We start from the raw sequence: 13,635 nt of genomic DNA on the forward strand, positions 1-13,635 counted from the left end.
CGTGTGTCACGGGATTATAACCTTATATACTACATATATACTACATAATAAGGTTATTTTTCCGTCACACGCGTAGCTGTCAATGTTTGCCGGCAAACATTCAGCTACCTCACGGGTTAAGAGTTAACTGTATAAGGAAGAAACACAATTCGATTAAAAGATAATATTGGAATGCGTTTGTTTCAGGGTTACCTGTGCAGTGTGTGTAACGCGTGCGCGCACAAGGAGTGCATCGCGCTGTCGGGGCGCTGCGGAGGGGGGCTGGCCCCCGCGCCGCCCCTGCCGCCGCACCACCCCAGCCACCAGCCCGACCACGCGCTGCACTACTACATGTGGTTAGATCATTGCTATTCATTTTACTAACCATAGATCCTAGACCAAAACTATAGAGCAATAGAGTTTGATTGTATATAGATAAGAAATATTTGGAAACGCTAAACTCTACAATTTTTTTTACTAAGAAGAACAAACACTATCATATTTCTTATTGTTCTTTTTGTTTACGTGTCGCGTGTGTCTATGTGTACAGGTACGTGGGCGAGATGGGTCGCGAGACAGCAACGGCGCGGCTGGAGCGGCGCGTGGACGGCACGTTCCTGCTGCGCGTGCGCCCCAACCCGCATATCCCACAGCCGGCGCAACCCGGGCAGACGTCGAACGACACGCACTACGCACTCTCACTCAAGTACATATCTATTTTTAAAGTACAATGTCTGCAAATGAATAGGTATATCGGTTGATAGTACAGAGCGAAATTAACCTTAAGGCTGATATTATTTAAAGGCCATAGCGCAAGTGATCGTCACCGCTAATGAGCATTGAGTATGTGATCTATAGAGTTGTAGAAAACAGAAGAATTGGGGATTCCATACGGAATTTCAATTATCGATCTTCTTCTTCGATTCTAAGATCAATAGCTTGTATTTCGTAAACTAATCTACTCTAAATATTTAATTTGAGAAAGTTATTTGGTTTTAGTTAATTTTAATCTCATTACTTATTTTTTCCTACAGAACGGACAACACGGTGAAACACATGCGCGTGTGCCGGAAGCCGATCGACCAGGTGCCGCACTACTTCCTCTCGGAGTCGCGCTTCTTCCGCAGCATCGTCGAGCTGGTCTCCTACTACGAGAAGATCAGCCTCTCCGAGAACTTTGAAGGGTAAATACTACAACTGTACTATATTCGTGTTTTTAGATACGGGTCCGGCGATGTATGATGTTAGATATTTAGAAGTTTCCACCCACTATGATGTTGGCGTTGGTACATAGAGTCGATCGTACTCCTTGGGCAGTAGCTCTTTCTACAATAGTCAATACCAATAAAAAACAGAAAAATGTATAAGAATGGCGTCAAGCGATAGACTTATCATTGGGATGTGTCATTCCCATTCATATTTTTATTTTCTATTAGCCTAAGATATAAAACGAAGGCGTCTTGGCTACGTCCCTTAACAACGTGTTTTTATTACATAATATTTTTTCAGATTAAATTCGAATCTCCGCTGGCCGTTTCGGCGCGTGGTGGCGACGGTAATCCACGACTTCAGGCCGCTGGAGTCGTCGCAACTGGCGCTGCGGCCTGGAGCCAAGGTGCTCATCCTCAGCAAGGAGGGCGACAGTCGCGGCTGGTGGAAAGGACGCAGTTTGGACAAGGTACTGGGGCTTCAGCAGTTAAATCATGACTGCCCTGATCAATTACCCGAACCTGACTTCGTGTGATTAGTAGGATGTTGGAAGAGGTTAATGTGTGCTTAATATTTCAACATTTATATTAATGAGAAAGTATATCGTAATGATTTACATACTACACTAGAATCTGGATTTAGTTAATTATATTGTTGAATTTATTATTGTTTATCGATATTCAACATAAGGATATCGAGAGACCGCTTCGTTATTTTATCACATTTCATCAATCTGTATTGATCGTGTCCAGGGTGACAACCGGTCAGGGTACTTCCCGAAGGAGTGCGTGCGCGAGGAGCCGGAGTGCATCGGCGCGCTGGACTGATGCCAGCTGTGCCTCGCCGAGCGCGAGCTGCACTACTCCGCGCCGCCGCGCCGTCCGCGCCGCCGCACCACCAGCGACCACTCCGCCGAACACACCGACGACGACCTCGTCTGAGCGCAGCGCTCACTCGCATACTGAACACGCCTCCGGGCATACCGGACAATACGCATTCGATCCGGCCAGACCGGTCATTCACCAAGCAGCATGGAACAAATTACTGTGTCTAAACTAATGCGAATTTTGGTCATGGCGGCTAATCTGGAGAAATACCAGAAATAACTGAAGGAACATTCTGTGTACGTACGTATTGGTGTTTAATGCATTTACGACATGGAGACGTTAGAGAATTGTGCTATGACATTAATAGTGGTTAATAATTTAGGTGCTAGAGGAAGTGCACGTAACAATATAGACGTCCTTACGTATCGAGCCCAACGATGAAGTCGGAATTATACGTGGACACATACGTCACGCGAATCAAATGTTGGATCAAACATTGTAACGAGTTTATTAGCATTGTTAAAATATCATGACATTAGTTTTGTGTGGAAATAAAGATATTGTGGTTTGATACCTCCTCTTTTGAAGGAGTCAAAAACCATTTCACACAAAAATGAAATTAATATCTGTGGAATATATTCAGAATCATGTAGTCATTATGAATATCATTTACCATTATTATAAAAGTACACATATAAAAATGTTTTAAATATCTGTTATAAAGTGGATGCTCAACATTTTGAGCTCAAATTAAGAACAATATGGAGTTAAGGCACTGGTCATATTTTATAGATGTTTATTGATAAACGTACTATATTAATTTCGGATAGACATCTCATTTCTTTTAAAGGGCACGCACTTGTCTATTTTGTGCAATTTTGGTCACACTCGGACGTGCAGTGACAGGGCCGTGGTATTTTATATGAACATAGAATATCTGAGCACTTAAATGTACGTGCGTTTTTTATATTTATCTCCGAAAACGCACGATACATGCACGCCCGTAATTGGCTAAAGCTTAGTATATTTTGTAATTAGAACATTGTAGAAATATTCGTTACTCTTTAAAAGAAATGCGATGGGTTAAATTAATACTACTTATATCGTTGTCGAGTAGTGAATTATATTTATTGAATGTTCACTATTGTGAATGTATTTATAGTTTGATGTATGGCGCCACGGCAAACCATAAATGTTAGAATATCTCAGTGTAAATAAGAATCATTTTGGCCTAATTGCACATCCGTGACAATACCGGTCCGTGACGTAGCCGTGCGTTAACATTACGCGGATGTCATTTTATGTGAGTATTTTGTGTAATTCTATAAAAAAAATGTGAATATTTTTATTCCTGACGCCACACGGTCCGGCCCCGTCACGGGTACGTGTCAATAGACCTTAAATTATCGTCTAGTCAACATCATGGTTGACGAGGGTAGACAGGTTACAATAAATAATTCCATCCTAGATATAAGCTATATATCTGTCAAAGTACTTGTTGCCTAACCTATCTTTGGCTGGATGGGTTAGGTTAGGTTATCCAACTTTCTTCAATATCCTTGATATGTGGCGCTGCAAAGAAGTAATCTCAATACAAAGGTATTAAACAATTATAAGATTATAAGGCCTATTCTGACAAAAACAACGACTTATTGGTTGTAGATACCAGCACTATAGTCGCAATTTGGAGGTTTGTGGATAACATGCACCCAGAATTGGCCCACTCACGCGTCATAACTCTTTTCTCGACTATTTGTACTAGATTAAAGTTGACAGTTCAATAAACGGCCAGTTGTATAAAGGCACAAATATTTTAAAATTAGAACGTAAAATAAAAAAAGAAACACTAGAAAGGTTTTATACAAAAATATGATTGTTGCTTTATTAAAAGTGCTTATGAGAAATTCTTGATACTTTAACCCATTTATTTAAATTGCTCGCTTACATGCGAGCGTTTCTAAAATATAAATCTATTCGTAATCTTTAATCTAGTACATATTATATACAACTCAAATATCTCTGTATAATAGGAGTTAATATAGTTGTAAAATATTATCAAAGTTGACTACTTCTCAAATTCTATTCTTCGAATTATAAAGACGAACTTTTTGGTGATCTCACGCTAGGTTCGAAAAAACTAATTGTACAAAATTCGGGTCCAATGTAGGTATTGGTAACCCTACAAAAAAATTTATTTAATATGTTAAAAATTGTGATTGCTTTGATGTCACACGGGATGAAAAACTTTTTAATTTTATTAAGTAGCGTGGGCAAATATGGACATAGAACAATTTTTGTTTATATGGAGACACAAAATATAGGTTAATTGAATTAACCAAAATATATATCGTCAATATAGTCTCGTAAAAATAACGTGTTGGTAACTCTGCGTGGGATCGGCGGTCAGTTCGCGCTCTCTTCAGATATCTATTCGGCACTTGGGTGTTTTGATGGTGCGTAAAATGCTTTAAAACTAGTGAGTATTGTAAAACGGTTAATTTAGGTAAGTGTCTATTCTATTACGCTCTCATTTCATACGCACGATATAGGCGCGGAAGATGTTAGGATTTTAATAAAGAATTGTTTAATTGCAGATATACCTTTTTGTAATATTTAAGTTGACACAAGTGAAAAAAATATTTTTTACCATACAAATAATTTGTCTTAACATCTTTACTTTTGCAATATTGAGTATGTGTCATATTAAACAAATGATTTGGTTTACAAGTGTGTTTTCAAAAGTGTACCTATTGTATTTTTTTATTACCTGCGAGTCAATTTAACTAAAACAATAATTTAAAATTTATGAGGTATAAATTTGACATTACAATTCATAAAATGGTTTAACTTTATTGTAAATATGTTTTATATGCAGTTCATTTTGCACACCCCACCATGACCAATCTATTGCTCAATTTGCGAACAGTTTTATGAAAGATTTTTTTATTATGTATTTTCATTTTTGAACGATTTTTATCTTCTCTTAATTTAATTAAAAATGGACATGCATAGAAAATATTGTGATTAATATAATTCTAATGATATAATTTTATACTGTTCAATATTTTATTAAGTCACGTCAACATGGGTTATTTTTGACCTCATGGCAATGACCTGTTTTGCCCACCTTCCTCTAAACAACGTAAAATTGTTACGTTCAAATACATAATACCGTTTTTATTATACATAATGATTTATTCAGTAATATGTAACCACAGTGAGATAAAGTGCCAAACTCCGTTCACGTTCAATCGTTTATATTAGTTTATTTATTGTGAACGATTCGTCTTCCTTTAGTAGGTAATTGTAATGCAATTTAATTCTTGTACATTATTTTTTTATTAACGGGCTCTTTGGTAGTGCGTATTTCATAGTATAAAACATCAACGGTTGAAGGCTAATTGACGTCGGCGACCTTTTTTTTTCGAAAAGTTTTAACTAATTTAAAAAAACATAGAAAAAAAATGATTTTACATATGTATGAAACTTAATGTCGCAATTGTCGGTATGTAGTCTGGCTAATACGGCACGCAGTCGTAATTTGTTGGCATAATGATACTCGGGTGAGTGTCAACAGCTTCAGCTCATAAGTGCTACAGGTTTTTCGGTATCAAACGTGATAACAATCCGTATGTATTTTTATTTGTTACACTTGTACCGACAAGATTTAAAAACTGCAATTTTTCGCATATGAAACAATTTGATATAACTAAAATTCGTAAGGGCTTTTGCAAGTTCATTTATAAGATAAATGCATTTTTGTTTACCATTTATTTGGGAGCTTTAGTTATATTTGATCGCTCTTTCTTATATTCGATGATTAAAGTTCGTAAAGACACATCACGAACGAAATAAGCCCTTAATAAGGTATTTGACTTATTTTGTTATTTATAATCTTTATAAAATATTTGCGTCGTATGCATTGTAAAACAGAAGAAATCATTGATATCTGGTGAAAAAATCCACTAAGCCATTTAAATTTGGTAGTTGAGGTGGGTGTCAAAAAACAGAAAAGAGACTAAATACTGGCATGTGACGTCAGCGGGCATAACGATTCGTGCGTTAGAAAGAGGTGGAGCGATAACCCCACTCCACGTTCACTCCTGCAGGTAGCAATATTGAAATTTGAATTACTGCCTCATTTATTATCGAATTTTTATGCTGTTTTCACAGAAAGATTTCTTTTTTGTACTCCTTAAATAAACGCACTAAATCAAACATAGTTAAATACCCTGTTGATTCAACTAATGCGCTAAGATACCAACGGGCCCGTTATATTCCATTGTATTTTTACAAAGTACCTCAGTTATGCTGCCTACATTCCAGTGCATAGTATTAATGTCGTGGTGGAGTAACAGCTACTATTTTGACTACGGGCCAATTTTGAGGGCAATAACATCTACATTTTATTTAACAACATTCATGGGTTTCAAGGTATACTATAGAAGAGAGGAAAACTAAGCCTATCTACTACTGAGTAAAAACCCCTATAGAATCTCCAATTTATTGTGGTGTTTGGAATGTTTTTTTTTTTGGTACATACTTTAAAGGTGCTGTCCATCAAGGTGCTTTATGCATTTATTATTATATTTTAACTTGAATTTATGCTTTACTTTTTATATTACAAATAAACATTTGCCCTCAAACTTGGTCCAGCTTTTATATCTTGTGCAATTGTTTTATTGTAACCCAGTGATTTAATAATATTATACAGCAAAAATAAGAAGTTGTTTTTATATTAAAAACACAAATATGAAAATGTTGCAACATTCACTCACATATCACGTCATAACAAACATTCTTTGTATATCTAACAATTAATATTAAGCGAAACTCAAGTGTTAATAGTATCTTTCATGTTTCCATGGACGTTATGGTGGCAAAATATATCTTTAAATTAAACGTAGAAAATGGAGAATTATGTTGTCGAATAAAAATAAAATTTATAGGTCAATTTTCACCCACTTTAAGGGACGTAATATTGTGTAAGGGGTCATGGGTCGATGTAAAAGTAGATTAAATCGGATTCTCAAGCAGTATTTTTGTCTTTCCTAAATGTCACCATAACCTTCTATAATATATTGTTGTTTAAATCTGTATCTCTGTATATAAAGTTAACTTATTCTTGTTGTAGAATTTGTATCTAGTTCACTTAATGTTCTACTGGATGGTTGCAATCTACCCTTTTGCGTAGTAGGTGTCATTATAATGAATCGTATAATAAATGTTTAATGTATTTGAAAGTGGTGAGGAGACTATGCCACTGGATATACGGATTAGTTGCAATACAAAATTTGTTTCACAATAATTAATTAAAAGACATGTAATGAGTCTTGTGTGTTATGTCTGCTCTGTTGGAGACTTATTTAAAATGCTAATGTTGTTTTTATATAGTTACAAAATGAAATCTTTTATATTATATATGAATTGTATACTTTGACTGTCATACCCACCGATAACTTGATTATAATTTGTAAAGAATAATTCCCTGTCTCTCGCCACTTTCAACTACATGCATATAATGAATGTGTTATAAAATAAACATAGTTCAACTATAAATGTCAAAATATAATGATATGCTTCAATATTGTAGTTAGGCACATTAAATAATTTTATGTAACCACCGCTTTATATAAAGTTGTGAAACAAATATGTGTAATAAATGTTAATTAAACAACATAATAACTATCATATAGTATGTACTGTGTTGTGTATGTCGACGGGCACACAAATTGTTGTAAAAATAAAAAATATATTTTCTTGTGGGTATTTCCGACATTTTTGCGGCTGGCAACAGGTTATTTAAAAAAGCGCGAAAATGTTATGTTTGAAAAAAGAAAAAATATTTTTAGTATCGGTAACACAGTCGGTCACGCCCACACTAACATAGGTGCATAGAATAAATGAATATGGTTGTTGTAATATAAAAGATATATATTTTTTGTATTTAGTTGGTCAGCCGAGGCCTGAAGCCCGAGGGCCGGCGATGTGGCGGCGCCGTCACGGTGATAGATAGAACAATACATTGTACAATATTGTGTTTGTATTGCAGAAACTATATCAACGCGGGTAGCGTGCTGGGCTCGGAATTCATTCTTAAAACCACCTTTTTTCAATGTTACACAAGACCCACAATAGAGTGAAACGTAGCACAATGCTTTGTGTCGAAGCCATCCAGGCGTCCTGCCCATGCTTCCCTCGGTCTCACCCGAGATTGTTCAGTTCACTCGACTGAAACTTTGCGAGTCAATAAAGCGATGGGGGCCTTAGTATGTGATCAATTGAAAAGAAAGCGTAACAGATTTTTTTTTTATTTCCAGTTAAATTTTATCCGGGATTTAAATGTCCAGTGTCTCTGAGGATTTTGTTTCACGTCAGCTAACGACAGCTCTGCTTCTCGTTCGCCCGGCACGACACCCCGTGAAAATTCTGTTTATCAACCTGTTCTCAAATATTTTTGTGCCAAAAGAGTAAAAAATGTGCAGTACCTATGATCTCTTGTTATTATATTACATGTTTAGAAAATTATATTTTTGCACGCATTTGTAGTGTGGGAAAATATATTTTGATATGTGGCGACGCTTGCTGAGTGATGACAAATAATCTGCTGCATTATTTGCGGAAATAGACTTAGTGAATGTTTATTTGGTGCTTTGAGAATACTCTTCCTCATATTTGACAGATTTGCTTAGTTGCACCGTGAAGAAGTTAATTTAATTTAAATATGAATTGTTTAATGTTTGTATTTATTACTGATATTTATGTAGTACGAGTAATACAAATAAATTCTTTAGAAGAAGTCATTTACCAAAATTCATCATCTGATAATTTTGTAAATAAACCTAAATCAACCGTTATTTTACTAGAGTCCACACCACACAAAGCAAAGCAAATCTGTGACAAATAACTTCAATGCATTTAATGAAACACTAGTTAATTACAATTGCAATGCATTGCACTGACAAATTATACTTTAGTACAATTATAATTAATGTATTGACCGTATGGATGTTCAATGATTTGCGGAATAGTAACATAAATTATGCACGTATTTTAAGTTTATATTTTACATAAATTCACTCAACGCGGTTTCGTATCACTAAGCCAGTCATATTGCAATAGGTTTTCACCGATGTATACGTTTAAAATAAAATAAAATACTTTATTTATCACGTAGGCGAACAAAGTTGCACTTATGATACGTCAAAACAAAGAATAAGAATAATTATTATTTCTAAACAACTATTAAAATCACTTATATAACTATGGAGATTTTAAATTAGGGATAAAGTTTATACAAAAGACTAGGTACAAAAGTACGAAGTAACCAGCTCGGGCTGGCAAGTAGGGGGAAAATTAAAGGGGAAAGTTTAAAATCTTATTACTGCGGCAAATAAAATATATTGCTTGTTTAAAAACTAGAGACATTTTTATTGTAAGTAAATAAAACTAAATGAGCTACTACGGTATTTTGGATATAATTAAATGAGATTTTTTTAGGAATTATCAATATTTTAACATAAAATACAAATGTTCATCGAAACCGCGTTGTGTAAGGGCTGACATGTAATAAACAAACTGGTGTATATGCAGTGTATGAAGTATTTAAAAACATCTTATATTGTATCTTCATTATTTCTTGAGTGGCTCAAGTAACTTCAAAATAATTTGCACTACTTATATAGAAACTTGCATATATTATGCATGTTGTAAATGATTGCATGCATGCATATGCGCCGGTGTGGTTTGTATTTGGTGACGTCAGCTTTGCGAAGGTTGGCGCTATGTCGTTCGAAATGGTACGCGAGCGCATCCGCCGTACGCAGTTAGTATAGAATGTATTTTGATATTATTTATGTTCACGTTTGTATATATTATTCTAATGAACTGGCATATCTCACTGTTCTGTAGTCATAAGGTGTCGCTCCACAATAAATACTATGGACGAATATTTGTTTATTTATTTTTTTATTTCCTTCTAAGACCGATGTTATTTAGTATAATATACGTAGCATTTTTCTGGCTCTCGACAATTTGTATAGATATAAATAAAACTACATATTGCAGACTAGAATATATCTTCATCTTTTGTTTTTAAAAAATATATTAACATTTTTTATAAAAAGAATAATTTATAACTAAGCTTATACTTAATATTACAAAATAACATCATGTAAAAAAAGACGTCTTTTCGCCCTCAACCTTGAGTAACACTTGCCATATTCTATCAATTATAAATTAGGTATATTAGGTAGATTGCGCACACGACACCAGTAAAAAGTAATGCAGGGTATACGCGTTATCTACAGCATTGATTAAAAAAATATATATTGAGCATGCATGCAGAATCAGCTGTCCATGTACGATAAAGTGACCCCACTCCATCTGATTGTAAGTGAAGTAGTTTAGATAGTCTCGCCTTACGAGAGATGGGTATTCCTCGCGGGTCAACGTAATTATGCCGACCTGTCTAATAGCAGATATACACACTCAACCGGAGGCGCGCCACACGGGCTGCTATGTCGAGTTTTACACCTTGTGTGCGGTGGTCGCTATCCGGGCGGATGCAAATATCCACCACAGTTGTGCTCATCACTGGCATTGTGTGCAAAGAACACGTTTAATAACCTAAAGTCTACTTCAAGTCGGGCGTACTACTGCCCAAGTATGTTTTGAGATCAGTGAGCGTAGATTTAATGAGTTTGGCCGGTATGGTGTCTCTGTTGAGCCGCTTGTACGCGGCATATCGATGGCAGCCCCCGAAGCTGTAGTAATAGTCGCCGCCCTGCGAACCTTTGATCCATAGTATGTCTATGGGAGGCACTGTTCCAGTCTCTTCTTCTTTCTGGGAAAATATATTTTTTTTAATAAAACCATATTATACTTATACATGTTGGAAGTAAGATATGATGTATTATCAATATCATATTTCAGCCACATGGAAATATGAAATTTTTTTATTAAATAAAACAAAATTGACTACATAACACGTGGGCCGAAAATAAGTAACGGATAAAGAATATTGGAACATGGAGAAAATAAATACCTAAGTAAATTACCAGTAAAACACATAAAAATGAATGATGCAAACGTCTTGTAAGATACTATTTACAGATTGTAATTGTATTTGTTTAATGTTTATGTTAATTTTGTGGTACTTATATATACAAAAATTTTCGATAATATTGACTAAGATAAAACGGTTTTAACGTTCAATGTAACCTTTGATAACTTTGGGGAGAAAAATCAACAATATACTTATAAATAAATCGAAACAACTTTTCCCTTTATGTTGCATTGATCGCAGGCAGCCGGCTTGCCGTAAACACTCGGCCAAATCATTTCTGCAACATGTTGCCTCGGTTCCACATTAGATTGGGCCAAGAATAGATGGAAAAAAAACTTAGGTAGTATTAAGTACTTATCACACAGGTGGTACTAGCATGCAGTGCCCTATTTAGTTATTTCGGCAAAAATATTCGCTCCCTTTACCATAACTCTTCCTAAGTATTTATATGCAGATCCAACACATACCTACTTGGGAGATTTTAAAATCAAAGCTATACTCGCTTGTTTACCAATTTTGTAAAACTTGCAAGTAATAGTAACTATTTGCACGGTACCAGACATGTAATTGGAAACGACCTCTACAGTTGCAACGAGTTCACATTGTAAATATTTATAAACCTCACTTAAACAAGCTAATCAGGTGTCGCGCAATACAGGAAAACATTGAGACTAAGCCATAAGTACTAAGACCTAGATATATGTACGGAACTAACACCGTTAACAACTGAAAGTAAGTACTTAACTATCGGGACTTAATATGTGATTTTCATAAACTTAGAGATTAATATTATTAGTAATATAGCTATACTATAATAAAACTACGACCGTAAGGTTCACTTGATTTCACGTGATCTCCACCAACAAAAGACATAAAATGCTTGGAATATGAGTTAGTGCAACTGATTTTTGAGCGTTCAATTAGCTCAGTCATCACACAAAAAAATTACAGAAATCATGTACTTTATTTTCTGTTAGACAGTGGTACTTAATACCCTACTAGTGGCGACTCATGCTGTAGAAAAACTTCAAGACTCTACAAGTTAAAAATGGATAGGTAATATTCTCACTCTTATAGTTTCCATCAGCGACTCAACTTTCTTCTCATCCAGCTCAGGCACGAAGGGTCTGATGATGACTGACATCGGTACGTTATGAACCTCATCTTTATAGGCGCTGTGCACACTAACCATCCTGGACGCTATAGGACCAAAAATTATACATGTTTGTTAGAATGTTATCTGTTACCAGACATTCTTAGGTCATCTAATAAGGTAGTTAACGTATTATTATATTTCACGTATACCTGATTGGTATACATTTTGAATAATTTAATTAATAAAAGGCCTACCATACAGGAACAAGATCAGTCAGAACTTTGAAGTACTTATTGCAGGTTACTTTCCTAGTGTAATCAGTGTTCTGTGCCCAATACTAGTAAATTACACTGGTTTTAGTATTTTTAATGCAGTAGTAACTATGCAGGCACAGAAAAAGTGAGCTAGCTAAATAAATAGGAAGTGGTCAAAAAACAGGGTGTTTGACTACTCAGTAAATAATACATAGACAAAAACTATAAGTACTTATAATACTTTTATCCACCTTATATGTATTATAATATGAACCCCAAGTTTTATGTTTCAATCCTTAAGATTTATTCGCCCCCTTTTCATTTTGCAGTTAACTCATAAGAAAAATAGTTGTGCAATACCTATGAAAAAAATTAATAACTATTATCAATGGACATTGTTATGTGTGAAATTACACGACGCGTATAATACGCGTGAATAAACAGGCTATTTATAGCATGACGAAATTAAATCTTTATTCAACTTCAATATTTGCATCTTATGGCTGTGTTTTGTATGTTATATCGTCCTCCTTTGATTGTCCTTATTGTCCTTATTATTGGTAGTCTCCTCATTAGCAATTATAATAAAGCTATTCAATAGAAAAAATACAAAACGAGCGACACGAAACTCAATTTGCAGAATTTATAAAATAAGTAAGACTATTGAATCCTCAAACATCTGTCAAACCCTCATTGAGCTCGGACACTCGAACGCACATAATTGGACATGCTCAGCAACAGTAAAAAGTAGGTGGTGAATTAAACTTAACCAAGTCCTTTGAGCAATAAATATAGAAAAAATAATAACCAAAAACATACTTACAGTTTCTGTTAACGGTGGCTGTTGTCAAACTAACTAAAGATTTCAACATAACTCACGTGAACCGACTGAATCAGCCGAATGACTTCACTGCACTAAACGCGAGTCATTCGCGGCCGATACTCGGTTCGAATCCAAGGTCGCGCCGATTGATAAAAAATACAAATAATAAGTACAGTGATATACTAATTGTTGTCGTGGACATCACCTGGTTTTAAAGTACCTAATCCAGTGTCTTTAAAATAATTATGTAGTGTTCTGCACAATGCTAGTAGAGGATTGGATCCGAATTTTCTGGTTGCGGTAATTACTTACTTGCTTTATTAAAATATTATGCGCGGGAGTCTGCGAAATTCTATTACATTGCGTGTTCTGTATATATG

General features: G+C 35.1%; 2 protein-coding genes across 2 annotated transcripts in view; one reads left to right on the forward strand and one right to left on the reverse strand.

Moving 5' to 3' along the window:
• LOC115455027 (protein vav-like) overlaps positions 1-9,966 on the forward strand; it is a 32,634-nt gene extending 22,668 nt beyond the window's left edge. The window contains exons 12-16 of the mRNA XM_037444629.1: positions 187-335; positions 530-685; positions 1,014-1,163; positions 1,489-1,657; positions 1,941-9,966. Of these exons, the coding sequence (XP_037300526.1) occupies positions 187-335; positions 530-685; positions 1,014-1,163; positions 1,489-1,657; positions 1,941-2,015 (699 nt within the window). The 3' untranslated portion in view covers positions 2,016-9,966. The remainder of the gene's footprint in view (positions 1-186; positions 336-529; positions 686-1,013; positions 1,164-1,488; positions 1,658-1,940) is intronic.
• A 110-nt stretch (positions 9,967-10,076) lies between these two features.
• LOC115453820 (sulfiredoxin-1) lies at positions 10,077-13,397 on the reverse strand. The gene is made up of 3 exons (XM_037444481.1): positions 13,256-13,397; positions 12,152-12,282; positions 10,077-10,860 (listed from the first exon to the last, which is right to left on the reverse strand). The coding sequence occupies exons 1-3, from the start codon at positions 13,302-13,304 to the stop codon at positions 10,651-10,653; spliced, it is 390 nt and encodes a 129-aa protein (XP_037300378.1). The 5' UTR covers positions 13,305-13,397; the 3' UTR covers positions 10,077-10,650.
• Positions 13,398-13,635: the final 238 nt, after the last annotated feature.

This window comes from Manduca sexta, chromosome 28 (genome assembly GCF_014839805.1).
Source record: "Manduca sexta isolate Smith_Timp_Sample1 chromosome 28, JHU_Msex_v1.0, whole genome shotgun sequence".
NCBI classification, from domain to species: domain Eukaryota; kingdom Metazoa; phylum Arthropoda; class Insecta; order Lepidoptera; family Sphingidae; genus Manduca; species Manduca sexta.